Below are 26,092 nucleotides of genomic sequence, written 5' to 3'. Positions count from 1 at the left end.
GTTCCTGTAGCACAATAGCTCAAGCACACACACCTGCTCAGCTTTATTTTTCTTCGGGGAAGTAGGCAGGAGCAGTTAGTTCTTCTTTGTGATGTACTGTGGTGCTCTGTGCCTGGGCTGCGTGTGCAGATGTGCTGAAAGCCATTTGGCCTCCTCCGGGCTGGAGCCCTGGGAAGAAGCAGCTGCTGAGCTGAATGAGACCACAGCTAGATTGCACAAGTGATCTTTAGGGTTCAGCTCAGGGCCTGCATGAGGAGAGACATAAATTAGATCATCTTTGTCTGGGCAGAGAAGCTGGAGGGAGGAGGGAAAGCTGGAGTGGGACATGGCATGTTCTCTCAAAACTGCATGTGGGAAGATGTGGCTGCTCCAGGAGAAGTTTCTGCCTTGGTACAGTTAGAGCTAGACCTCATTGGCAGGAGAACATGCGGAGCAGCTCTTGGGCTCACAGTGAGTTCTGCTGTTACTGCTATGAGAACACCCAAGCTAAGAACTGGTCTCTGAGGTGCTTTCCTTTCCCTCAAAAGAAGCTTGCTGAAGTTAAATAATATTTTTGTATAGTTGTCACATCCTGACTGACAGCAGTGACATATTAAGCACTCCTGCTGATTACAAGAGTTTTAAACTTTACCTGCAACTGTTACCTGTAGGAGAGCCAGCAAACAGTATCTTACCTGAATGCTATGGCAGTCACCAAAGGGAGTGCGGAGATGCTGTCTGCAGGCTCCCACCTTCCTCCTTCACTTGCTCAAAATACAGTCAGAAGAATGCAGAGCCAGAGGTGGACTGGTAACAATTTGGAATGTCAATACAATGCTCTGAGAGCAAGAGCAGTCTTGCCCTTTCAAGTGTTAATTAATGAAATATTTTCTCACCTTAGATTATCCTGTGATATTGTTGAGTCTGAGGTGGATAGTTCCTGGAGATAAAGTATTGGTAGTGAAGGAATAGCTGTTGGAGTATTTTCTGAAATAAAAACATGTCTTTCTGCTGAAGTTGCTTAGTGTAGTGCAAGCGTAACTGGTTGAAATCCAGTGGTGTCAGAAGCTGAGGGGAGTGGGACAAGGGCTCATAATGGGTCTTCTGGCCTTCTAAAGAAAAATTCTGCTTTGGCAAACTGTGAATGAGAGGAGGTTGCAGCATAGGACTATGACAGTTCAGACCCATGATCTATTCCATTCAGTTTCCTGTTTTTGTGATCAGTGAGAGGAACCCGTAAAACTTTCCCTGGTGGGCTGCTGTGTCATCATTTACCAGCATGGGAAGGTGCTTCCTGTGCCTGGGCAGTTGGTGGTTTGTTTGCATCATGGAGTGTCACTTTACCATCTATTTCTGTTACCCGATTCAACTGCATAACTGCTTAAGCAACGCTGGGAGCCTCTGTGCCCCAGGAAAGCTGTGCAGTGGTCTGTCATAAAATCCCCATCAGCTAAACTAGGTTAACGATGAATGGTCTTCTCTTCAGCTTTAAATATGTAATTGCACTCTTTGTTTCATTTGCTGTACTGGGAGAGTTTTGCATTTCTTCACTATGTTTCTGTTGAACTGTTTGTAAGGTATCTCTCACAGGAATGCCCTTCTGGTTGTGTCCTTCAAAAAGTGTTCTCATAACTTCTCTTTTTCTGTTGTGTTATTTCAGCATCTTCTTTGTGATCCACTGCTTTCAGGGTGAAATCCCTTTTTCTTTCCAGTAACAAAAAAGAGAAAGCCTCACATTATTTTAATTTTCTTGGAAGGCAGAAGTGGAATAATATCTGCATGCAAATTTCCAGAGTTTTCATGCTCTTCCAAGAGTTGTGGCTCTAAACAGAGGAGGGTGTATGTACACACACCCCCACCCACAAGTTACTGCAAATATCACTGTTGTGGGGTTCTTCCAGAAACAGATATAGAAAGGAGCTTCTTATCATGCACCTGGTAGGTGTGTGTTGGCATGACATTTTTTGTTTCCTTTTTTTTATTCCTGCAGACAACCTGCTACTGCTGAAGTTTATAATGAATGGGAACAAAAGCTATGTCCTCTCTTTGCACATGCTCAGATCCACTTGAAGTACCTGTCTCTCCTGTGTGGGTGGTACAAGTCAGACCTGCCTACAGTCCCCAAAAAAATAGTTGTTTTTTTTTAAACCGTGGGCTTTATGTCTTTGGTGAGTGTATGTAGGTACGTGTGCTCTCCTTGCTGCTATAGTAGCAAAATACCTGGCGGCAAATGTCTCAAAACCATTTAGCTGTTTTACTAGTGTTGGCCAGTTTTGAGATATGGTGGTCACCAGCCATCCCTCTTCAGCTGAAGAGCTGTGCTGAGAGGGGTGCACAGCTCCCAGATGCTCTCCCCTAGAAGCAAAACCACAAAACAGCTGGCTGTGGAAGTTAAGCCTTCGGCAGCATCTGCACCATCAAAAGATAATCCATCTGACCTGCACCAGAAGCAGCTTTTGCTGCGCTGTGCTTCTGTTAAACATCTGGAGACCTGAGCTGGTGCTGTTCTGCTCTCTGAAGGATTTATATGACTGAGATTGACTGCATCTTCTGGATCCAAAAGGCAGAAAGTCATAGGGTGGCATAACAGGTAGCATAAGAGGTATCATAAATGGGGTGTTTGGCTGAGGTGTGAACTAGCAAGCTTGAGCTCACTTTCTCCAGAGTGCAGATCCTCAGATGTTGCGAAGTGTCCTGGCTCTGCTGGGGCTCCTGGAGTTGTAGACGCTTATGTCATTCGAAGATCTGGCCCAAATGCTTTATAACAACTGATGCTCCCTATTTCCGGATATTTTGTTTTACACATCCTGCTGTGTGAGAACTTACTGTTACTAGAATTTTGCTGTGGTATGTTTCTAAAATGCAGATCTGAGAATGCGTTGTATACATTTATGACTGGCAATAAATCTCAAAATGTTTGAAGCCACTGGTTTAGCCAGCTTTCCCTGTTTGAGAACAGCTATTTCACCTTTGTTTCTATTGTGTGGTTATAAATGTGTTACCTGTTCAACTCCTATGGAGCAGTGCTGTGACTAAATGCAGTAAAATTCATTGGCAGCCTGCAGTCTTGTTGCAAAACACACCCTTTCGTCCTAAGGCAGTAAAGACCTGACATTTCTTTTCAGACTACTTTCAGCTTTTAATATTTAACATTGCAATCATCCGTTTTCTATCATGTTCTTTTTATTTAATGAGTTGTTGAAAATATTTACTTTCTTCTCCAAACATCTCTGTCTTGAAATGGTTCTGGAGGCATCTGGAACTAGAGTCTTTGATACTCTGTTTATCTGATTTTAGCTCGGTCAGAATTTCTATCAGAGGAATCTGGAAATCATTAAGATAATTTATGTTTTCCATCTAAACCCATTAAAATAATAGTGATTATAATTCTCTAGGCTCAGTGTATGTGTGTGGTTAGGTTTTAAACTGTCATTTCCAGGATGTTCTAATAAGGTTGGCTCTCTTTTTGCCTTAGTGTGGAAGTCCTTTGGCTGAGTTACATTTGCTTATCTTACTTTGGCTTTATACTGGGAAGAGAGGAATGAAATGGCTTACTGAATTTGGTGAAAAACACCAAGAAAGAGAGAATTCTACGCGAGAGTGACAAGATCTGTGTTCAGTTCCCTCTTCTTCAACTTCAGTCTTCAAACTGATTTCTCTATCTCTGTTTTTTGTCTGAAAATGAGGGATAATTCTCTTTCTCCCTATCCTTTTGTCAGTTTAGAATCCCAGAAATGGAGGATGTCCTTGTTATGTGCATATTGCCTAACAAAAACTGACCCCAAAAAGTAGAGATAGTGTCAAGGAGTCTTAACTTCTTGTTAAAATGGATGACATTGCTGGGAAGTCAGTATTTCTTTGTGATTTGGTGGTGCACCTAACGAATGTGTCTATAGTTCTGGTTTATTTTATGAATATAGTCCCAGATAAATTCATGTTAGTACAACCTTTTAACAACTGTTAAATTACATACTGAGGATTTTTGGGTAGCCAGCACCAGCAAAAGGATCTGGCATGTGGGATAAGTTTAACCTTTGATAGAAATGTCAGCTTCTGTCAAGGTCATGAAATACTTGCTTAGTCTTGTACAATGTTTTTATTTCATTTTCAGTTAATAAAATATACAACAGAACCTGCTAAATTTCTTTCTCTCCCACATGGTTAAGAGAAAACTTTTGCATGCAGTGAAAGTTGTATAAATAACTGTAGGCAGCTTAGAAAGTACAGATACAAGAAAATATATTAACTGGGAGTCAAGCCATCTAATTTACTGCCAGGATTGCTCAAACAAACAAAAAAAACCCCAGTATTTATCACTGTAGCTTAATTAAGTGAATTTAAACTTTTAAAAGTAATTGAGGCCATCCACGTTGGGATTCCATGAACAAAGCAAAGTGCTCTAAGCAGAACATTGGAGCACTGTGTCCACATGGCCTGTCTCTCAGCAAATGCTGTCTTTTTTTTAATGATGTGGCTGTGGTGTAAGTCGAGGGACCCAAGGGCAAGTTTTGTCACTGAAACCATTACATTTCTAAGCTTAAAGAAAGGGTAAATAGTATTCTAGTCTCTTACTCATGGAACTTTCTTCTCAAACTCATATAATTAAGCTAAAACTGAAATGGAGGCTCTAAGATATGTGTCTATATACTTTGGCATTCACTATTGATATTGCCTTGCTAAAGAACAATCTGTAATCCTTACTCTTCTTTACAGTAGGCAGTGATGAATTGCATTATATTTGTCTTCAGATAGAAGAACAATGTATGAACATTTGCATACTGATAAATGGGGAAGAAAGATAATGGTTAAAGAGTATCACAGCTGACTTGGCATTACTGTGAAAAACATGGTCTTTTTTAATGATAGAAGAACAGAAGGTGTAGAACTGCATTATTACTGTTTTCCTCATTACCCATATGAAGCCCTTTCTTTCTAGGTAAGGCACTCACCCCCTGTGAAGGAAAGGCAGCTGCTTGTGACAGATGATTTCCATTTGTTTATTTGCTCACATTAATGGTTCCAGCTAAACAATTCACTGCCATTAACTGAATTTTCTCTGATGCAGAAAAACAAATTTTTCCACTTTATGTAGCTAGAAAGTAGGGCAGTACTAGCATTTTGGTTTCTTCACCAGCAGTAGCGAATAAATTCAATCTGGACATTTTGAGATAAAAGTCTGTTTTGCCTGTGCAAACTGCCACTGAGGCTTAGATACCATTGTTGCAAAGCTTAGAGCAAACAGAGCAGCTGTTTCAGTCCAGTTTAAACATGGTGAACAAGAGTGAAGCATATTAACTCCAGCTGTGTACTGATAACAGCTGGGAAGGAAAATCACTGCAAGGGAACCCAAAGTAAATTAGCAGCCTTAGCTATCATGAGTGTGCCTCCAAGGGAGGAGCAGCAGTGAAAATCTGATCCTTAGAACCATGGAGAATTTAATGAGAAATTCCCATGCCTCCTTTTGTGCTTCTGTGAAAATGCAGAGCAGGTTCTGGAGCTGGTGGCATTGCCTCTGAAGATTTTTGATGCAGATCTCATGTTGTACTTACGCTCATGGGCAATTTTAAGATGAAGGCAAGTACTGAGAGGGATTCTGCACAGAGTAATGGTGTCTGAGTTAGGTGAATGTCCATGGTGTAGTATCTCCACCTGACGTCTGCAAAATTTTGAGGAGCTTTTAATGAAAGAAAGATTTGGGGGACATTATAGTTATTTCCATAGAATTTGTGTGTTTCTCTAGCTGTCTTTTAATATACAAAGAAAATTACAGCACTGTTCAAGCTGCAGGTGGGAATGGTTTCTGTGTTGGAGCACAGATGCTTTCAGAAATTTCTTGCATTTGAAGTAACTCATAACAAACATGTCCATTTTTCATTTTTTGGTAAAATTGCATATTTTCTCTGTGCTTTCCCCCCCTATCCTACTTGTTGTCTTCCCCATCCCTTCAACCTATGTTCACATTCTGTTTGGCATCTTCTAACCTTCGTGGAGTTAGAATTGTGTCCTGGATGTGTTCTACCTTGTGTATTTTAAGCAGATGTAAAAGGACTAGACTTAGCTAAAGTTTTGGACAGGAGGCAACACAGCTGTCTGTGTCCCTCTGAAAAGAGAACATAAGGATATGAATAAAGACATTTAAATGAGGCCAGTTAGCATTGTCATAAAGTTCTTAAAACGTTAACCAGCTGTTAGAGACTTGTTCTCATTCTTTTGTAGATTACATGCCTCTTATTTTGCTGAAAGTCAGCATGCTGTATTTCTGTGTGCACAGCAAACAATTATATAATAAACCAGGTCTTGAGTTTCATGTGTGTACAATTATGAGATAGCAGTAGTTTCTCAAAGAAGGCAGTTTTGGCATCATTCATAAAGCCTGTTTTCAAGTTAAAAGTATGGAGTATGTCGAGTGAAAAATGTAAACACATATAGATGTATGTGAAAATAGTAGGGGGGGTGAAAGAGGATAGGAGAAACATGAACAAGGGAAACAGAATTAAAAACACATCTTGCAAGTGACTTGGCAATACCATGTCAAAACAGCTGTAAAGCTGAGCAAACTCTAAAGCCCAGTGGCACACACAAGTATGAGAATTTTAGGGTTTCCAAAAGACAGGGATCTGTCTGAGTGGATCACTGAAAGTATTTGAATGCCATATGTTAAAATTATCTCTTTCCTTGTGCTTTTATATAAAAATGATCAGTCTCAGTGAGAGAAATCTGATGGCTCTAATACTTTTATGAAGTAACTTTCTGACTGATCCTGTGTCCAAAAAGCAATTGCATATTAAATAGCTGATAATACTGCATTCTGATTTCAGTTACTCCCATCTACTGTGGTTTGTTTTATTGTGTTTTTCAGGTATGATAGCTGCACTGGATCACTGATTGAGGTCCCCTCTAAATTATAACACTGACAACAATGGCAACAGAATGTATAAAAACCTGCTGTAAATGGTGTTTCTGCATGAACAAGGAAAGTAAGTGAGTTCTGACATAATGAGGATTTAAGAAAAGTTTCGCTGTTTTCTTAGATTTCCCATTAATAAAGTGACCGTGTTAACCCTGATAAACTTGATTTCTCTTACAACATCCAAAATTCTTTCCGTACCTCCACTTGGAGATTGAACACATGCTTGTTAGTGTTATGAATTGGAACTGAGAAATAACACTTCTCTGAAGTCTGCTCTTTGCAGTCTAGAATACTGTCCAAAAAAGCCAGCTTTTTTACCCAAGGCTGTGTAAAGGTCTTATATCTTTCAGACTCTCAGAAATTCAACGCGTTTTTTTTTCCTTTTTTTTTTTTTTTTTTTTTTTTTTTTTTTTTTCTCTATGGATATTTTAAACTCTGTTAGGATTTTCTTGGGTGTCTTATTTGTTCAAAGAACTCTTCTATGATACAAGTGTAGCTCTTGTGAAAATTCACTTAAAAGGAAGGTAGCTATAAATAAAGAAGCTTGGGCAACAAAGAGTTTGGATCAGGACAGGTGTCAGGAGGATGAATATCTTTTCCTGGTGCTAGTCCTGAATGCTGTAAAACTGAATGCTAGCAGCTGTTAAATAATGTATCGAGCAGAGATATTATTAAATAAAAGAGATCTGTTCATAGTATTGTTCAAAAATTAATGCACATGTGTGCTGTCTGTTTTTCTTGCTCTTTATTTTTAGCAGTTTCCATGGTGCAGGAATCTGAAGCAGTAGCTGCAAGCAAGCCAACTATTGTAGAGAAGCCTCCATTGTCTTCTGTGTCAGTGAAGCGTCAAGTTGGCTGTTCAGAGGATTTTTTGCTTTCTAAACTGCCCCTGGATGGTCAGGAGGTACCATTTGTGGTCCCTCCATTCAAATTGGCTTATGTACAGCCAAAGAACCTTCCTAGTATCTCACATACTGGAGGGATTAAAGGTAAAATACAGATGGTATTGCTGAAATAGTTGTTTAACTTTTGCTACTCCTTGAAAGTTGTCAAGTATTCCTACTGAAAACATATGTTTGCAGAGCTTTTCTAGAAGCCTGGTCTTGTTTCAAAGAATCATAGATTATGCTGAGTTGGGACACACAAGGATCATCAAGTCCAACTCCTGGCTCTGAAAAGGACACCCCAAGAGTCACCATGTGCTTGAGAGCATTGTCCAAACACTTTTTGAACTCTGTCAGGCTGCTGCTGTGACCACTTCCCTGGGGAGCCTGGGAAGCTTGTTTCTTTTCTCTCTGGACACACAGAGAAGTTTTGGGAACTATGTCATCCCACTGTGAATCTCTGTGATGCTGCATGAATAAACTGAATGGGAGGATTGCACACCAGTGCTCATACTCAAAAGTAATGGAAGACACTTAAAGGAAATGGAATCTTTAGAAAGAATTTATTGGAGACAAGGAAAGACCTAACTTATCCCCAGCTTCCAGATCATTCAAGTAAAAGGAGGAGGGTGTTCTGGTTTTCATGGTTAATATTCTGGTATGTTTTAACATACTAACACATCTTGCTTTTCAAATTTTGCCAATAGATGGCTTGTGCTACTACTTGGCTGAATTTTTTGTCCCTACTATTTCCTGCTCTTTTTGCTGCTTTTTGGAGGCCAGGGGGCACAGATCCCTGGATATGAGGTTTCATATGATACTATTAATTTTTTGCTTTACAGCAGTCTTGTGCTTCAACCTCTGTTACTGCCATACTCAAACTGCCAAAATGAGGTATGTGCAATTTAGACAGGGTAGCGTTTTAAGAGAATAGGATCCTGTCCCACTAACGTGAGTTACAGAGCACATGCTATTGTTAGGCTCTTAGTCCTGCCAGGAGATGCATACAATTTGGTAAGGGAAAATTCTGGCACAGGGACATACCTTAACAGTTGTTTCCTCTAGAATTGCTTTGCCTCAAGGATATGATAAGCTGGTAGTACTTTCTTAGTCCCATGTAACTGTATTTCCTTTCTGAAGGTGAAAACCCTAATAACTGAAAGAAGTCAACCATATGTTGCATAATAACTAATGCAGTACTACCTAACTAACTTTTTTGCCTTTGTGTGGTTTTATTCCCACCCTTCCCTCTTCTCACTAGGTCCCTGCTGTTGCTTCTTTCCTGCTCCTGCAGGCCTATTACCAGACTTCCTCCCTACCCACTGTTGCATGTACCACTGGCACCATAGCCAAGCTAAGCAGCCTAGCAGAGCTGTTCAGTACAGATGGGCCATTCTGTGCCCCAACTTCTAGTGGGCTTTATTTGGGATGTCTCACCAGCCATTAACAGCAACTAAAGAGCTGGAGGTGGAACATGTGATGCCCCCTCATCTCTCAGCCTCAGCTCCCCACTTGCCTGCTATTTCAGGAGCTAGTTCTTGTAAATCCACAGTTGGATATGCTATGGAAAAGCAGGACATGCTCCTGATAATCCCCTTCCTTACTGGGTCTAGGTTTAGGCTCTGCCTTATCTTGTCGTATCTTGTCCTCAAGATACTGTACAGAGAAGTTCAAGATATTGTACAGAGAAGTTCATCAAGGACTCTGAGGCATGGATGTTCTCCAAGATGTGTCTTTAGATGAATGTTTTCCTTGTTCATGCTGTTAACAGTCAGTGACTTGTCTACACTGAGAATTCTGCTTCCTGATCATTTCTGAGGGACCTGGTATACAGAGTGGCCCTTAGGGTACAAGCTGGTAGATCTTCTGGCAGGATGACCTGACTATTCATAATTGTCTCTCTTGAGCAAATATTTTAAATGTTTGAACAGATATTTGAAAAGTGACTCTTATGTCAAGTAGGAAACTTTCATTTCTCTTTCCAAATATAAATGCTAATTTTTTAAAGTACAGCTTTTTAAGCTGCATTAGTTGTGTTTAAAAATGCAGTGTTTACTTTTTAGGGAGATTTACTAGGTACAGTGAAGTGTGCTGTCGTTCTTTCTTCACATTAGCCAAAGCACCAGCATACTCAAAAAATGCCTTTAAAATACTTTTTTCTTAGACTGTTGTTAAATATCTGTAGAAGTCCAAGTTCTGCTCTCAGTTCCTCACCATTTTCTGTGCACATCTGGCCATTTTCCTTTAGTGAAACAGGACATGCTCAGTGTAAGCTCTTGGCAACCCTTCTGAAAGCAATTAAGTTCTGGCAGCCTTTCTCTTCAGTGCTCACTGCAGTGTGTCTCATGCTCTCACAGAAGTAAGCTAGCAGGAAGAAGTGTGCTCCTGGTCTGGAACACTGGATTTTCCATCATCTGCTGTGTAGCAATTCTTTGTGGCCTGACTTTCAGTGTTCATCCCGATTTACGTCATGCTCAAGCTCATTGCACTTGAGTTCTTGCTTTATCACTGCCCATGTTCCGTCTCAGTGTTTTAGTTTTTTACTTTACTACTAGCACATGCAGGAGAGGACTCTTGAGCAGTGATATTTTGCCTCTTATGGTGCAACACACTTGTGGAACCGAAGGCCCTTTATTGCGGGGTAAAGAACTTTTTAAGAGATAGGTTGAAGTCCAGGGAGGTGAAGTGAAGGAAGCAAGTATCAGAGTTTGGCAGAATCCAGGTCGCCCCATTCTCTAATGTGCTGTTACACATGGCTCCTTTTCACTCCAGGCAGTAAAGAACACTAGAGCAGTGTTCTTCACCATTTTGCTGACCAAGGCATACGTGTTTTTTCTGGAATGATTAGGGGCGGAGTAAGGGGCTGAGATTCAAGCATTCTCAGATATGTCTACTTACGCCTCAGCCAACAATTCAAGTAATTTTGGACCAGTGACTTTACCAAGGACAGACTTCCCATGGAAAGCAGATAAGGAGACTGCAGTCATAAGCTGCATTATCTTTCTGTACGAGATCTTCCTCAAGGTCTGGGGATCCATTAGTTCAGTAAGAATATGCTGGGGGTGGGGAACTAAATAAATTGGAGGTTTTCTGTACCCATGGTGCTACTTTTCCTGTTAACTTCTGTCTTGCTGTCTGTCTTTGGAGCCTTCTGTATTTAACTACTTGGGCTTTTATTGCAAAGCCCCAAGACAGGGTATGCATAGTTTTTTACAGCCAATTTAATTCCAGTGTTTGCTCACACACTGTGGAAACCTGACATAACGTGAATGTGTGTTTTCTTTTTCTTTTTTTTCCCTTTACCCAAAGTAGATAATATTGAAATATTTTGTCCTTTGCCCTGAAGGCACTCTGCCTGCCTTATGAAGTCAGGCAGCATGCGTTATGTCTGGAACTCTTGCATTTGATGTTTACTTGTGCTCCACAGAGTCAGCCAGAACCTCGCTTGGTGAGCGGAAGGCAGAACTGCACGGCGTGTACCAGTGGCCCCGCTATGACGTGTACAACCCCTTCTATCTGGAGCATCGGGTTTCGCCAGACCTCATCAGGCGCTTCCAAGCAAAATCAGATAGTAGGAAATTATATGGGTCAGGTGAGAAGGCCCACACCCTTGCTTTTCTGTCTTCCTCCCTTTTTCAGGGTTTATAGGTAAGAGGAATAAAAGCCATTAGTCTACAGGAGACTTGTTTGGTTATAGCAGTTCCCAAGCCGGTCTGTGTGCTACAGACACTTCTTGGTTGGTGAATCAATCTGCAGAATTGCTTAGTTTTCAGCTCTGCTCTGCTTAGTTTTCAGTTGCACTGTTACTTTCTGTCTTTTGGGGGCTTAACATGATGATTGCATGCATCACACAAAGGTAGACAAATTGGCAAAACGAGATACCATAGCTGCCTCCAGTCCAAACCAGGATGCAGTACTGGAGATTTCAGCTACCAGTAAGAGTGAGGGAGATGGAAAAAGGAAGCCAGGCAGTATGCTGAGTAGGAGGCGTGCCTGAGGAGTAAATATATGGGGAGAGGAACAAGCACCAAAAAACATTCAGAAGCAGATGACAAGCACAGGTGCAAAATGGGGCATGATGCTATATGCCAGATTTTTTTGTAGTTCGCTTTTGAAGCTACAGCAATGTCCCCACTTCTGTGTGTAAGAATGAGGGAGGGCTGTGAGATAGTAAAAGTTTAGATAGAAGGTGTTTGGCTATCTAGGTAAATACTGTCCTCTGTGCTGTTCGTTGGTGTATGTATCCTATAAAGAACGCTGTTCAGACTGAAGTAGATGAGTAGTTGTTGCTTGTGATTGCTATGGCAAATGCATTCAGAAAACTCCAAACACTCCAAGAAATGTACACCCTCTCCATGAAATCAGAAGCTGGCAACAGCTCGCATTTTTAAAGATGTTTTATTTAGAATGGCATATCGTGCTTATTTTCAGCTGGGGAAAAATGTCTTAGTCTGTGTCTTGTTTTAAAATAATTCTGAATCACCATGGAGACTACATGAGAAGGCTATTCTGTATCTTTTTTTAAGAGAACAAAACACAAATAGAATTTTAGCAGCCTTTAACACATATGGTTTTACTAGGCTTTGTAAGCACCTGTGGTGGGAGCCAAATGGGTTTTATTAAACTGTCTTGAACATCTTCCTTTCAGTTCATCATCTCTTTTTCCATTTCTCTTCAAACTAAGTAAACACTTTACTAGTTTTGTCTTAGTAAGTTTAAACACAAGAAAGGTTATTCTAGAGTGTCTAGAGTACAGTTCTAAAACGCCTTTTTCCTCCAGAGTTTTTTGACAGCTGTTTCAGAACTTAGAATTTCATGTGCACGTATAGACTATTAAAGCAAAACTCTAAGCCTAGTTTGTTGCAGTGAGTGCTATGATATTTTTCATGTGTGTGGGTTTAGAACTACAGAATGTGTTTATTTGGAAGATACGAAATTAAAGTCTTGAATTGTAATGTGAAGCCCCTTCTCTTCATCTTTAAAAAAAAACTCTACACAAACAGAAAAATAAATTCATAAATGTTTTTCTGAAATTCTGATTATTATTGGTAAACAACATATTTTTATGGTTAAAATGTTTCTGCTCTTTTATCAACAACTTCCCACATAAAAATTGACTTTTTTTTCCATTAAAAATTTAATTTTTTGAAAAAGCCTCTCTTCCTCCCTGCCCCATCCCCATGTTCCTGGAAAATGTTACTAGAAACAGCAGATCATACTGTCTTTAAACCATTTTGGTCATTTGTAACCTGTAGGCTTGAGCAGATATTTTCCAATAGTTTGTGAAAGTTGTTCTTAGTTGAGTTTTCTTTCTAGCAATTAAGCTAACGTGATTTTTATTGTTCTCTTTGTCTTATTAGTTAGTGATTTAAGACCCAGTGCTTTGCCTGGCTCACTTGATGTAAGCCGTTCGATGTTTGATCTCAGGAGCCCACCTCACCGATTCATGAAGGTGAGTTCCCTTGTAACCAAGATTATACTGAAAACTCAGCTTACTCCGTGTATCTGTTCCCGTTGCATTGTGTTTGCAAAGTAAATACTGGAGGGCATTGCACTGTGCACTGGGAGGACTAAAGGGAAAAGTTCAACATCTTGACCAACTTGAAGAGGCTTTTTCCTGGTGTCTCCTCTGACATTTGCTGTTCTGGCCCAGCAGGGCTGTTGAGAAACCCAAGTAGGCTGTTAGGCAGGACAGGAGAGACAGCATGTCATGGTTCATCATCTTGTGGTTTCTTCCATCAGTTGAAATGTGGAACACTGGAAGTTTCCATTGACACAAAACACTGTGTTTATTTATTTCTTCTTTAATAATCATGTCTTACATAGCAATGAAGTTGTGTATATTCCATGAGCAGAAAAAATCTCTGCTGGTCAAATGGGTCCTCTAATGCATCAAAATAGTAATTGCATGCTGCTGGATCAAGAAACTAGCAGGGAATGAGGCAATTATTTGAAATTGAGTATTTTGTTTTCATCATATCTTGTCTGATGGTATAGTTTCTGGGTTTTGCATCTGTTGCTCTGAATTTAGTGACTCTTTTTTTCCTGTCCCCAGAGATATGATTCAGTCTCCAGTGTACCTCGCAGTACCTCTTCCAGGAAGGATTCACAAGGCAGTAACAGGAGTCTGGGTAATGTTTTGTTTGTTTACCTTGTAATGAAATATTTCCCTTTGCACGTGAAACATTAAGCTGCTTCTACTCTACTGTTGATGTTTTTGTTTGGATTTTGGTTTTTTGGGGGGTTTTTTTGAGATGAATCTGAGTAGCAGGTCAGCTGGAGATGACTTGGCAATTTGAAATTAAGACTTTTGGGCTTGCACTGTCCTGTTGTCTGGAGATTGAGCAAATGAGACTTTGAGAAGTTCTCATGCTTTTGAGAAATTCATACCTCGATTTACTATGCAAGTGAACTAAGAAATTACAGACCCTCTGTTAGGATAGGATGCAGCACTAGGTCCCCGGTCTAGTCCTTTTTCATGTATCAGTATTTTTCTCTGTGAAGTGCCTGAAATCCAATACCCATATTACAGTGGTAGTTAGACAAGAATATTGCATACAAACCCAGTATCCTTATTTATGAAAGAATGCTGAAGGAGTGGAGATACTGCAAAATAAACCCTCAAAAATTAATCAAGTCCCCACAAAAGTCACCCTGCTAGAAGTCAGTTTGACCCAGTCTCCTCAAAAAGAAGACTGAGGCAATGACCTGGTTCCAGTCATGACAGAGAAATGCTGGGTACTAAATGGCTCTTCTGACTTGGAGACAGCATAATAGTAAAATGTTTACTAGAAGTTTGAGAAAGATAAAGAGGAGGCCAATTTATAAACTTAACAGTGAAAGAGATTAAGGGAAGTGATAGGATATAAATGTGTTCTGGGTGTCTCAGGAACATGCCTTTTTTCTTTCTAAAAGTTGTTTGAGTATAACACAAGTTATTAAATTCAGTTGAGATAACCCAGACACATGGTGTGATTCTTGGCGTAGTCTCCTGTTCAGGGCCAGAAGCTGGACTTCTATGATCTTTAAGGGTCCCTTCCAACTCAGGATATTCTATGATTACATGATTCTATTCTATGAAATGTGAAGGCTTTTAGCTATGCAGAAGGTCAGGGTACTGGACTTGGTGGATATTTTGTCCTTAAAGTGTAGGTGTTAAAATATTTCAAATTTATTTTGGGAGATGTTTGCAGAGATAAGCAGCCCACCTACTATTGAGTTCCCTTATTTCTGGAATGAACTTTTAAGATACTGCATTACTTCTAAAAATATTAATTGGCTTTCTTCCATAGATACTATTACATTATCAGGTGATGAACGAGACTTTGGAAGACTGAATGTGAAGTTGTGTTATGTTTCCTCTGTAGAACAGATTTGGATCACAGTTTTACATGTAAGCAAATATAAATAAGTTGGTTACTTACTCAAATGACTATTCTACTGTGCTAAGTGGTAATTGTCATAAAATTTGTCTCTCTGTTACTTTAATGAATACTTAAAAAAAAAATAAAATTACTTGTGCTAATATAAACGAAGTTCAGTCAAATGTAATACTAGGCTTCAAAGCATCTTCCTCTCCTTTAATTTTTTTTTCTGTTGCAGTCTCTGTTCTGCTGCAGTCAGTAAGAAGAAGTAGTAGATATCTCCTTGTGTTACTATACATATGTTAATATGCACTCTGGTTGTGAAGAGAGGAACTGTTCAGCACAGACTAGAAAGCTGAGCTGGTCATAGGCTCGTCCTGCTGTGGACGTTTTCCTGTGGAGATCTGAAGGCAGTAAATGGGAGCAACTGTGGAGGCAGCAATTAAGTGGCTTCTGTGATTCTATGACTTTAACAGTTCCTTCAGGGCAGAACCCTAACACAACTTTGAGGACACCTAGCTTCCTGTGGCTTTTTTGTTAGCAAATGTGATACGGTTATGCTGGTTGTTTAATATACTTCCTAGAACTGTGAATAACTTTCAGGCAATGGAACTTTAAGTAGACCCTGTAAGTACATCAAATGGTAAAAGTCTTGCATTGTCTAAACGGACTGTTTTCAATGTTGCAGTGCAAAGACCTGAGCTGGCCTTCTAGCTGCGGGGAAAATCCTCCTATCTGTGTCAAGGGAATTCTCACACTGCCCAAGCCAGTGCATTTCAAATCCTCTGCCAAGGAGGGCTGCAGTGTAAGTAGAGGCATGAAAAACACTGAGAAATACTTTTCCCCACAAAAACTAAATATGACATGTAAATGGATTTTTAAAATGGACCAAACATCCACTCCTATGCCATATTTGCCTTAGTAGCTGCCCAGGTGTGTTGTACTTTCCCCAACTTCTCAAAATCCTATTAAAAGCCTTATTCCACTTCCTCCTCCTATATCCTCTCTTGCATTGTACTCTTGCCCTCCTTCTCTCACAAGCTGGCAGGATAGATATGCTCATAGGGGACTGAGCCATGAGCTGCTGGCCTCAGCACCTCCGTGGGGGACCAGAAGAAGACAGGGCATACCTGTAGGTACACACTCATCCAGGGAAGGTCGCTGATGTACTGCCTCTGATTTGTCAGGAGACAATATTCACACTTTGGTCGCTACAGAAAATAGTAAAAATTGGTCACATGGGACAAGATTCCAGATGGTGGCGGTAAAGGAATTTTAAGGGGGTAGAAGGTAAAGCAACATAAATCTCCCATAATATGAACCAAAGGTGAAAGAAAATAAAATTAGCTGGAGAGACTGTAGCAAAAGGCTAGAGAATCTGTTACGACAATGTGTGTGTGCTGTTGTAAAGCTCCAGAAGAGATGGCCACAACTCATTATGGTAATGAAAAATAATCCAAAACTTCACCCCTGTCAGGGTGTGACAATGAGGGGGTGAATGTATGTGGACTTTGCACTATAAAAGCACACTTTCCATGGCAACCTAAAATGGTAGTCGGGAGCAGTGGCTATAGAACCAGGATGCCTTGGTTTCTAGGTTTTGGGCTCGGTGGGATTCTCTTAAAATGATGATGTTACTCCTCTGTTTTTCTTTCTAGGACATTGAATTTATGGAAACTTTTGTTTTTGCTATTAAACTGCAAAGCCTGCAGGCTGTCAGACTGGTATTTAAAATCCAGACACAGACTCCCAGGAAAAAAACTATTGGAGAATGTTCCTTGGCACTGCGGGAGCTGAGCTCACAGGAGTCGAGTCATTGGCTGGATATATCTCCTCCTTCCAAAGCACCTGTAAGTGCCAATACTGTGGAAGTATGTTCTTATCTCACCTAGAAAGAGTTGCTGGAAATGAAAGTAAAATAATTCAGGAGTAAAAACTAGAGGGGTTCTTTTTTTTTATTCCCTTTACCCTACTTCCTTGGAGAAAGGCATTTTGATGGGGAAAAAATGCAGACTTTTGAACTCTGCACATAACTGTTCTGGTCATAAACTGCAGATGTTTCTAGGAAAAGAGCTGGAGCAAGCTCTTCCACACCATGGCTCACAGCTTGAGGGAGGGGCATTCTGGGGAAATGTTCAGCAAAGAACACCGGGTAATTGTCTTTTCTGACCAAAAAAGCATCAGAAGATCCTTAGGACTCACAGCAAGAGCTCAGAGCAAATGGCATCTGCTTTTTTTATGGAAGAAAAGTGCTAAGATCTCCAGTGGCCTGAAACTGCAAAGGCAGCCATATATTTAATGTTCAGATTGCATGCTGTGAAGTAATAATTCAGACAGTTCATTTCCATTAATGTAATAAGAAGCAGGTGGTTCTCACAGTGGGATTTCCTTTCCCCCTACCCTCACTTTGTTTATTTCTTTTATAGATTGTGTCTAGACATTTGTATTTTCAACAAATTAAACTTGAATTAGCAATTCAAAAGCAAATTTTATTTAAGTGTGTCTGAGTAATATGAATGATACTCTTGGTTTCTAACATAAGTTACGCTTGACATTTTTTAGTTCTAATGTGAAAAACCATATTGCTTCAAAAGCAGTAAGATAAAGTGACAGAGGAAGGTGGTTTATAAAGCATTTCATCTCAGTGTAAATTTCTGAATCATCTCATAGTTTCTCAGTCTGTGTTGGCTTTCCTCACCATTATATCCAAGAGCCCTCCAGACACTCTGGGATTCATCCCCTACTACCCTGTGAGGCAGCAAACTACCCCCTCTGCCAATAGAAAGCCAAAGCTCAGAGTCGACACAGAAGTTTTGTGGCTGAGCTAGAAAGAGAATTTGGGTCTCTTTGATGAATTGGAGCCTGACTTTTCTTTATCTGACCTGTTGCTCTCTTGCTTAGTGCATTTTGGTTCATTGAAGTGCATTAAAACTTGAAGGCAACAAAGACTAGCAGACTCCATTTAAATGAAGGTTGTCAGGAAAGGTGGGTCTCCACTGGCTGTTTCCTGCTGCTCTTACAGTGTTCTGAGGACATTAGAGTCTGACAGGAGAGCAGTGAGGATGACTCAGTGCAACTTTGCCCCTGGCAAAAATTCTAAAAAAATCCCCCAAGAATCAGACTGGAGATCTCAATACATATACTATGTGTGTGTGCCTGTAAAACACGAGTATTTTCATAACACAAGAAACTACACAGTATGCAGTCGCCCTAAGCAATCATGACATTAAGTGACAGTATCTATGGAAAACATTTCTTATATCTCCATATTGCGAAATTCAGAAGTGTGGGAGGGGGAACTCTGAAGGTTTTTGTGTGAGTGGAGCATTCACAGTCTCTCACTTCCACACCCAGATTTAGTAAAGTTGCAATGGCACGTCTGGTTTCCCCTGTGAGTACCTGCTCTTACCACTGCAGAATCTGTACCAGGTGAAAACCAAGGACTAGTTTCTTTGCCCAGTATCCCTGGCCGCAGCCCACGAGGGCCGTATGTGCACCACACACAAGCAGCTCATCAGTGGAGCACATGTACTGCATCTATGACAAGTGCAAGATGCATTTACTGTGCATCTGCAGGTTCTGTATACAACACATGCTTACATTTCTCTCCAGGAAATCCCAGACAGAAATGTGGGAGCCCAACATATGACAAAATTCCTGTGTTTCCTGAGTTTATAAGCAACTTAATCCAGATGTTATGGCAACATTCTTCTGCTTGTAGGTGTGCCGTCCAGAACTTCAAATAGGAACTTGTTTTCAAGCAATAAACAGGAGGATACAGTTACAGATTCTTGAAGCACAAAACCTTCCTGTTTCATCTACGCCACTGTCATCAAGTAAGTTACATCAGCTGTTTCATGCCTCCTGTCTAAAAGCATTTGTAACAGGTAAATTGCTGCGCAAATGGGTTGGCAATTCATAACATTCCTTACAAGCCTCAGACTAACATACTGTGTGGTAGATTTCCATTGCCAAGGCTTGTTTCCCCAGATGTCTTACTTGATTATATTTTGTTTGGTTTGAAGATACGTGTTTATGTATTTTGGAAGATTTTTATCCCAGTATTAATCTTGACATACAAGAGCATTAGCTTGCACTTGCTGTTTGGATACTGTGTTTATCAGTTCAACATTACCGAACATACTCTGTGTGACTAGTCAGGAAAGCTGTTGTACAGTTCTTTTGGCCAGACTTTTGAGAAATTGATGCAATTTGAACCATACGTATGGATCTTGCTGGTTCCCTTTTGGGTGTGTTGTCAGTAATCCTTTGTGTGCTATGCCTTTTTCCTTCCCTGTTGTGCTAGATTTCTTTGTGAAAATCGGAATGTTCAGTACAGAGGGGATCATCTATAAGAAGAAGACTCGCCTTCTGAAGTCCACTAATGGCCAAGTGAAGTGGGGAGAAATGATGGTTTTTCCAGTTAGCCAAGCAGAACAAGGAATTAGCTTTCTCATCAAGCTCTACAGCAGAAGCTCGATGAGAAGAAAACACTTCTTAGGACAGGTTGGTTTCTGCTAAATAGCCTGATATTAAAAATCCAGTTCCATAGGTTTCTTGGTATGAATTTTAAAATGCTTTAAATGAGGCAACATATAACAAAATAGTAAATTCTACTAAACTCTTCTGGATGTAATCCAAGCAGGAATGGTACTGAGCTCTTAAACATGCACCAGCATCAGAATGGGAGTTGACATTTGATTTTTCTTTCAAAAAGAAATCCTAATGTCAGTTTTGTGTGGAGTATTACTATGTGACAGATTCCTTCCAAGCGAAATAGGATCTCCTCTTTGCCTTTAGCTTTCTAAAGCTAAAGAAAACAAACGTAGCACCCACAGGAGTTCCATAACCTACAGTGTCCTGTACAGCAAGGGGGTGTTGGCTCACCATAACAATACACTCACAACAGGGATGTGTACAATGGTACAGTGTGTACACAGCTACAATGAGACTGCTTTCCTGGGTAAAACAATGCTAAAGTCAGTGCAATAGTCTATCTATATATGATCAAGTAATAGTATAAGTGTCCAAACACAAAATATTTTTCGCTTTTTTTAAAGTTTTTTTTTAACAGACACAACTTCAGTAGTATCTCTTTGAAAGCATTTCTGTGATCATATTTATTTAACCACCATAAAACTTAGTAGTCTGGTCTCATTATTCTCTCCATCCTTTTCCCCTGCTTGTTCTAATTTACCATCATCCTGTCCTTTCTGTCTCTCCTCTTCTTCTTGGTATAGTGAGCCATTGCTGTTCTTAATGCTCTGTGCTTTTCCTGACCCAGTTAGGTGCAGTAACAGAATTTTAATATATGCATAAATTAATAATGTAGACTTGATTTGGAGACCCCAACTGTAACGTCTCATGTCAAATGGAGGACTGTGCTGTCCTTAGGTACAAAAAATTACACTGTCTCATTCTGGTGATGGTTTTTTTGCCTGCTGAAGACATGCAGCTACAGAAGATGCCTTTGTGCTATAAGCTATAGAAATGATGTGCCAGCAAGAGTTATGTGAAGTTCCTCCATTTTTTGTAGCCTCATGTTGCACCTGTCCCATCTTGCTGTTGGTAGAATTAGATTTGAAATCAGAAAAGAAAAAAAAATTGTTCTTTTTACTTGTAATACCTTGGGGGCAAAATAACTGGGTATGATTTTGCAGTCACTTAGCCATATGTGAGATAATCTGATGAGTTACATTTAATTGTGGATATTATTTTTCAGGGGAGGAAAACTTGTGCTCCTCAGAGGTTATTTGGAAAAGGTTGTTTTAGCTCATGAAGGCAGACATTGCCACATAACACATGAAGACATAAAATATGGCTCAGGGAAAAATGTACTTTGAGCAATTGGCTGGGTAGCTGGAAAAAAAAAGGATATAGCTGGATCCATTAACTTTGTTCTTCAGAGAATGATGTTTAATTGGATGCTGTTCTAAGCAGACAATACTTAGATTAGGCTGCTTTTACAGGCATGTCTTTAATCATGAGCAAGATGTACATTGAATCTCTGTGGATGAAACATCAGCTGTCTGTGATATTCTGGAAGACATTATTCTCACTTCTGGAGGACTCATGCCCCAGCAGTATAGGCTAAATGTACTTCATGGTCAAGGTTTCTGAGAAGTCTTAAAAGGACTCATTCTTGGAAGACTTGAGGAAAGAGAGTCCTGTAAATAATGCTACCTACTTACATAAGCAGAATTCTTCTGGCAGTGGAGGCTGGTGATAATGTTAAGGGGGAAAATTTCCTAGTTGTACTTCATTTCCTCATTTAATGGCCACTATCCACTAACTGAATACTGAGAAGAAACGGACTCTTACTACGTGACTATGTGTGGTATGGGCATGTTAGTAACCTCTGTGGAATGCAGGTTTGGCCCTGGCTGTGGGAGTGTGCAATTTTAAATGCTCATGGAAAGGCTGGACAGCTCGTGCCGGATGCTGGATGGCTTGGAGCCAACTGTATCCAGACACACAGAGCCACCACTGGCCTGGTGAGCCCCTGACCCCAGCGCGTGCATTTGAATACAGCAAGGAATGCTTTACTTAAAACATCTTATTAAGTACAGAAACATTATTATGTAGTGGGTTCTCTAAACTATTTGAGAGGCTAAATTTAAACACAGACTCCTTGTGTTCCCAGCTGAAAGCCAAGATGTGTTAGGACTAGCAGAACTGTATTTGTTGCTGTTATGCTTTGGTCACAATCTATACGTTGTATCTTGTTCTACACTTTATTTATTTGGAATCAGTAAAGGCTGGGCTTTTGTTATATCAGGTAAACTCTAATTTTTTTTTTTTTTTTTTTTTTTTTTCCTTAATGCAGATCTGGTTAAGTCCCAATAGCAGCAACAATGAAGCAGTAGAGCAGTGGAAAGATACCATTGCAAATCCTGAAAAAGTTGTTGTTAAATGGTACAGCATTGGTCCATCTTGAAGACTGGAGATGAAATTCAGAACTGATTTTTCTACGAAAATCCATATGCTGTCTAAAATAGTATAAATAAAAAGAAAGATATTGTCTATGCAAGTTCTTCAGAAGTCCTCCACTGCATTATGCCTCTGTGGAAACAGGGAAGATTCAGTTTCACCAAGAGAAATACCAGCTAAATATTATTACAAAGAAGACTTAGGAACCGGAGGAAGTGCTCATTTGATTTCACAAAATCCATCTTGAAAAAAAGATGCTTGCCCCGTTTGGGCTTCATAAAAGCACAGAAATTCAATTTTGGAGAGAAGCAGCTTGAATCAACTCTGTTTCACACTAGTCACTGACATCATGCTCATCTGCAGTCTTGTCTTTGGCAGACTCCAAAGTCCAGGGTACGGGTCAGGTCAGTGGCTCGATTCTGGGTACCTGTGAGCCTCTGGGGTTGTTGACACCATTTGATCACAGTAACACATGTCCAAGCAAGTGGGAAAGCTGCGGCAGTAGGAGAAGGCGTAAAAGGAAGTACACAGTAAGGCAGTACCCACAGGCTTTTCTGATCTCCATTTTGGATGAAGGGTTGTTCAGAAGCCTGTAGCTTGAGCTTGCCCCCATCCTTTTCTCAAAACAGAGAGATGGAAAGATAAAAGTTTCTCTGACTTAGTGATCTTTAAAAGAGGGGCCCTCCAGACTTACTCTGTTTGGGTAAATTCTGGCTGGAATCAATGGAATAGTACAAAGAGGCAATGACCCTGCCTAGGATCAGAGCCAATATTTTTAGATTAGTTTCTTACATAGAAAACTTATATGTAAACCACTTCTATCTAATCAGCATGCTCTAGCATTTGCTTACATTGCCAAAACACAGGCTAATATGTACAAAGGAGTAAGCAAAGATTTACTCACGTAAGTGCTTTTTTATATTAATTAAAATGCAGCACTGTAAGGGATTCAGACTGTGGTTAAAGGATGGGCTGCTACTGCAGAAGTATTTGTTACATGTCTAGGATGCTAAAAAAATTACGTGTGGGAGTACATTTTCATTACTTGTTTCTACTAAGAAGAAATGACTATATTTTTTATTGCAAATGGTATTTTTCAAACAAAATCCTAATACTATATTTTCTATTAGTTCCAGTATTTTCAGGTGTTTATTCACAGTTATTTTTAAGGGGGGAAAAGACCAAGTATATAATTGATAATGTATAAATCTAAAAGCACAGACCTCTGCACTATTTCAACTACCTGATTAAAAAATTGAATAATTGATAATTGAAACTTTTTAAACTTCAACCATCCAGATTGTTGTTGTTGAAATTTGGTATTTTGAAAACAGAAGGATTTTTACAGACTCAGACATATTCTGCTTTTCGACCAGTCATTTTAAAAGAACTGAAAAAAGGGTTTGCATATCACTTGGAGAACAAACATCACTTCTAGCTCTTACTCTTTGCAAAGCTCCTAGTAGGCCCAGAAGATCGTGACTGACACTGATAATTTTCAGCCAGTTACAACAGTCAGGAGGAGCTTGGCCTGCTGGGTAAAATGAAAAAAGGAAGTGGGCTGACCTGATATTTTTGGAGTATCTTTATTTGAATACATGGATCTTTTTTTTTCATTGTGGCTGAACATTTTATTATTCATTGTGGCAGTAAAAAAGCTGTGCAAACTAACTCTTTCCTGATGCAGAATGCCATTCTGTTTAAAAGAGAGGACAGGGAATATCCCAGTGTTTTGCAGACTTTAATTACTACAGCAGTGGTTCTACAGTTTCCAACTCAGTGGATACTGTGTAAAATGGATTTCTGGGGCTGTTTTAGGACACCTACCCTTCTAAAGGCCTAACTAGTCTCTTTTTTTTCTATGTTAATATTTAATCTGTTTATAATAAAAGCTGTGAACAGAAAACATTCCTCTTTTTTTCCCAATTGTTTATACCAATGTAAAGTAGGAATTGAACTTCACTTTGAGATGCTGCTAAACTCCAATATTCTGCTAAAAATGTAAGAAGATTGTGACTTGCTATTCATCTCTTGGAAAGCTTCAGTAGGGTGCATCAAGGTCTCAGAAGCAAGTGTTCAAGGCTGGAAATTTTTCAGCATCTCACATGAAAATGGGAAAAAACAACCTTCACCTATAGTCTGGACTGATGCAGAGTTATTCTAGAGATCCATGATTTATGTTCCCAGTTTTAGTGCTTCCTGATTGAAATACAGCTTCATGATCAACAAGCCTTGTCCATTTGTATCTGTCTTATTAAATAGGATTTCTTGATATGGCAGGGAAGAAGGAGGTGGAAGGGAAGAATATTTACTGTGATCCTTGTCAACACTCCTACAAGATGCTTGAGTATTTCTGTGGACTAGTTTTCTGAGCTGCAAGTGGGAAGCTACATTTTTTCTGTGAGAAAATGCCAGCTAACAAACTCTGTTTCATGTAATGCTGCCTGTAGGGGAGTTAACTGCTGCCACAGGGAGGAGATACATAAGGCTTCTCCATGCATGATGCACACAGGTACCTGCAGCACTCTGAAGAGCTGCTTTGAGGCGCTGCTTCATCCTGTGCTCATTCCCTGACTTCAGCGTGTTCTGCATTTGTGTGCATTCATGTAAGAATTCAATGAGTTCTTAATAGTTGACTGTTGTCAACAGTTGTGCTTTTTGTCACATAAAGCATTTTTTGTTGGTGATTCATTGGGTCTAGAGCTCATTGGTATGGTTGGTCTGTTAGACAACAGTCCTGAAAAAACCATGAGACATGGGGAGACACGCATGTTCCTAGCACCAGTCCCAGGTAAAACTGCCTGTAAAATGGGCTGTTCAGCAGGTGTTACTTCCATTTTGACTGTCTTAAAATGCCAGCTAGAAATCACCCAGGACATCTTGCTTTTTAAATGCAGAATATTTTGCTTTACTTCTTAGTGACTGCCTCACTAAAATGCATGTGAGACTTTAGCTCCTTCAAATCCAGCTCCTGGCTTATTTGAGACTAAGGCAGTTTTCCAGGAAAGGAAAATAATGCATCATTTGAAGACCAATCCATGATACAAATTACCAAGGAACTTCATGTACTCCAGGATACATGCAAGAAAAAAGAAAGAGGTGTCCTGGGGCACTCTTCTAATGGTCACAGCTGTATGTTGTCCCTCTAAAGCATCCTCAGTCACTATTTCGGTTGTTACATCCAAGTTTACTGTCATTTACATTACTGTTAAAGCTGTTTTGTCAGTTCACTTTATTTGTAGATAAAAGGTACACGTGGTTTATAGTTGGATTTGTTCTTGCGTCTACTTAGTGACTCACCCAGCTTCCTAACCAAAAACAATTCTGATGAAAGCAGCAGAGGTTCAGAGCTGCACCAGTTTTATTTTTGTCAGCTCCCAAATGGATGTGGATGAACTGGAGGAACAGTTATGATCTTATATTAAATGTTATTCATACAGAGATCTGTGCCTGCATAGTTAGAAACCAGTCATAGACTAAACTTGATCAGATTTTCCAAAAAGTGTGTGTATAATTTCACTGGTTAATTAAACAATCCTGGTTTTTTTATTTATGGCTAATAGCATTCCATATGTAAACGAGGTCAACAAACTTCTTTTTCAAGTTTTTACGTCTCAGTGACATGCCATGGCATTTTTTTAAGGAAAAAAAGTGATATTCTACTGCAGAAGATGAGTGGGCGTAACAGTTTGTAAACCGCATTATCATACAACATTACTTGGAAAATAATTGTATTTCAGCATCCGATCTTATGTGATCACAACATAAATAGAGCCATGTTGTTAAATCTATTAGGCATCTCTGGTTTTTCCTTTTGTTGGCAGAACATCTGTATAAAACAAAAGGTGATTTTGTAAGCATTCAATTAAGTACATATGCTGTTTGACTTGAAAATTGTTTGTCTGATGAAAGTTCCTTTTAGAGTTATGAGTCGATTTTGCAGCCAGAACATAAGCTTGTCTAGAAGTTTGGGGCAGGGTTGTCCCACGTCTTATTTTCATCCTGCCAACATATATATGACATGG

General features: G+C 39.8%; 1 protein-coding gene across 4 annotated transcripts in view; it reads left to right on the top strand.

The window, feature by feature from the left end:
* Window positions 1-25,858, top strand: part of TC2N (tandem C2 domains, nuclear) — a 34,932-nt gene extending 9,074 nt beyond the window's left edge. For 2 of the 4 annotated variants that reach the window (XM_042047772.1, XM_042047770.1), the window contains 11 exons: window positions 6,839-6,956; window positions 7,645-7,878; window positions 11,201-11,365; window positions 13,134-13,225; window positions 13,829-13,904; window positions 15,066-15,166; window positions 15,826-15,942; window positions 16,796-16,987; window positions 18,859-18,973; window positions 19,444-19,643; window positions 21,964-24,754. In XM_042047772.1, the coding sequence (XP_041903706.1) occupies window positions 6,899-6,956; window positions 7,645-7,878; window positions 11,201-11,365; window positions 13,134-13,225; window positions 13,829-13,904; window positions 15,066-15,166; window positions 15,826-15,942; window positions 16,796-16,987; window positions 18,859-18,973; window positions 19,444-19,643; window positions 21,964-22,074 (1,461 nt within the window). In that variant the 5' untranslated portion in view covers window positions 6,839-6,898 and the 3' untranslated portion in view covers window positions 22,075-24,754. Of the gene's footprint in view, window positions 1-6,838; window positions 6,957-7,644; window positions 7,879-11,200; window positions 11,366-13,133; window positions 13,226-13,828; window positions 13,905-15,065; window positions 15,167-15,825; window positions 15,943-16,795; window positions 16,988-18,858; window positions 18,974-19,443; window positions 19,644-21,963 lie in introns of all 4 variants that reach the window. The other 2 variants (XM_042047773.1, XM_042047774.1) reach the window with 2 other exon arrangements.
* Window positions 25,859-26,092: the final 234 nt, after the last annotated feature.

Source organism: Corvus kubaryi, unplaced genomic scaffold, assembly GCF_017639235.1.
Source record: "Corvus kubaryi isolate FWS band 111438036 unplaced genomic scaffold, C.kubaryi_AGA036_p1.0 66, whole genome shotgun sequence".
In the NCBI taxonomy this organism is placed as follows: Eukaryota; Metazoa; Chordata; class Aves; order Passeriformes; family Corvidae; genus Corvus; species Corvus kubaryi.
The sequence above is the reverse complement of the archived record's forward strand: the minus strand, read 5'-3'. Positions and strand labels throughout refer to the sequence as shown.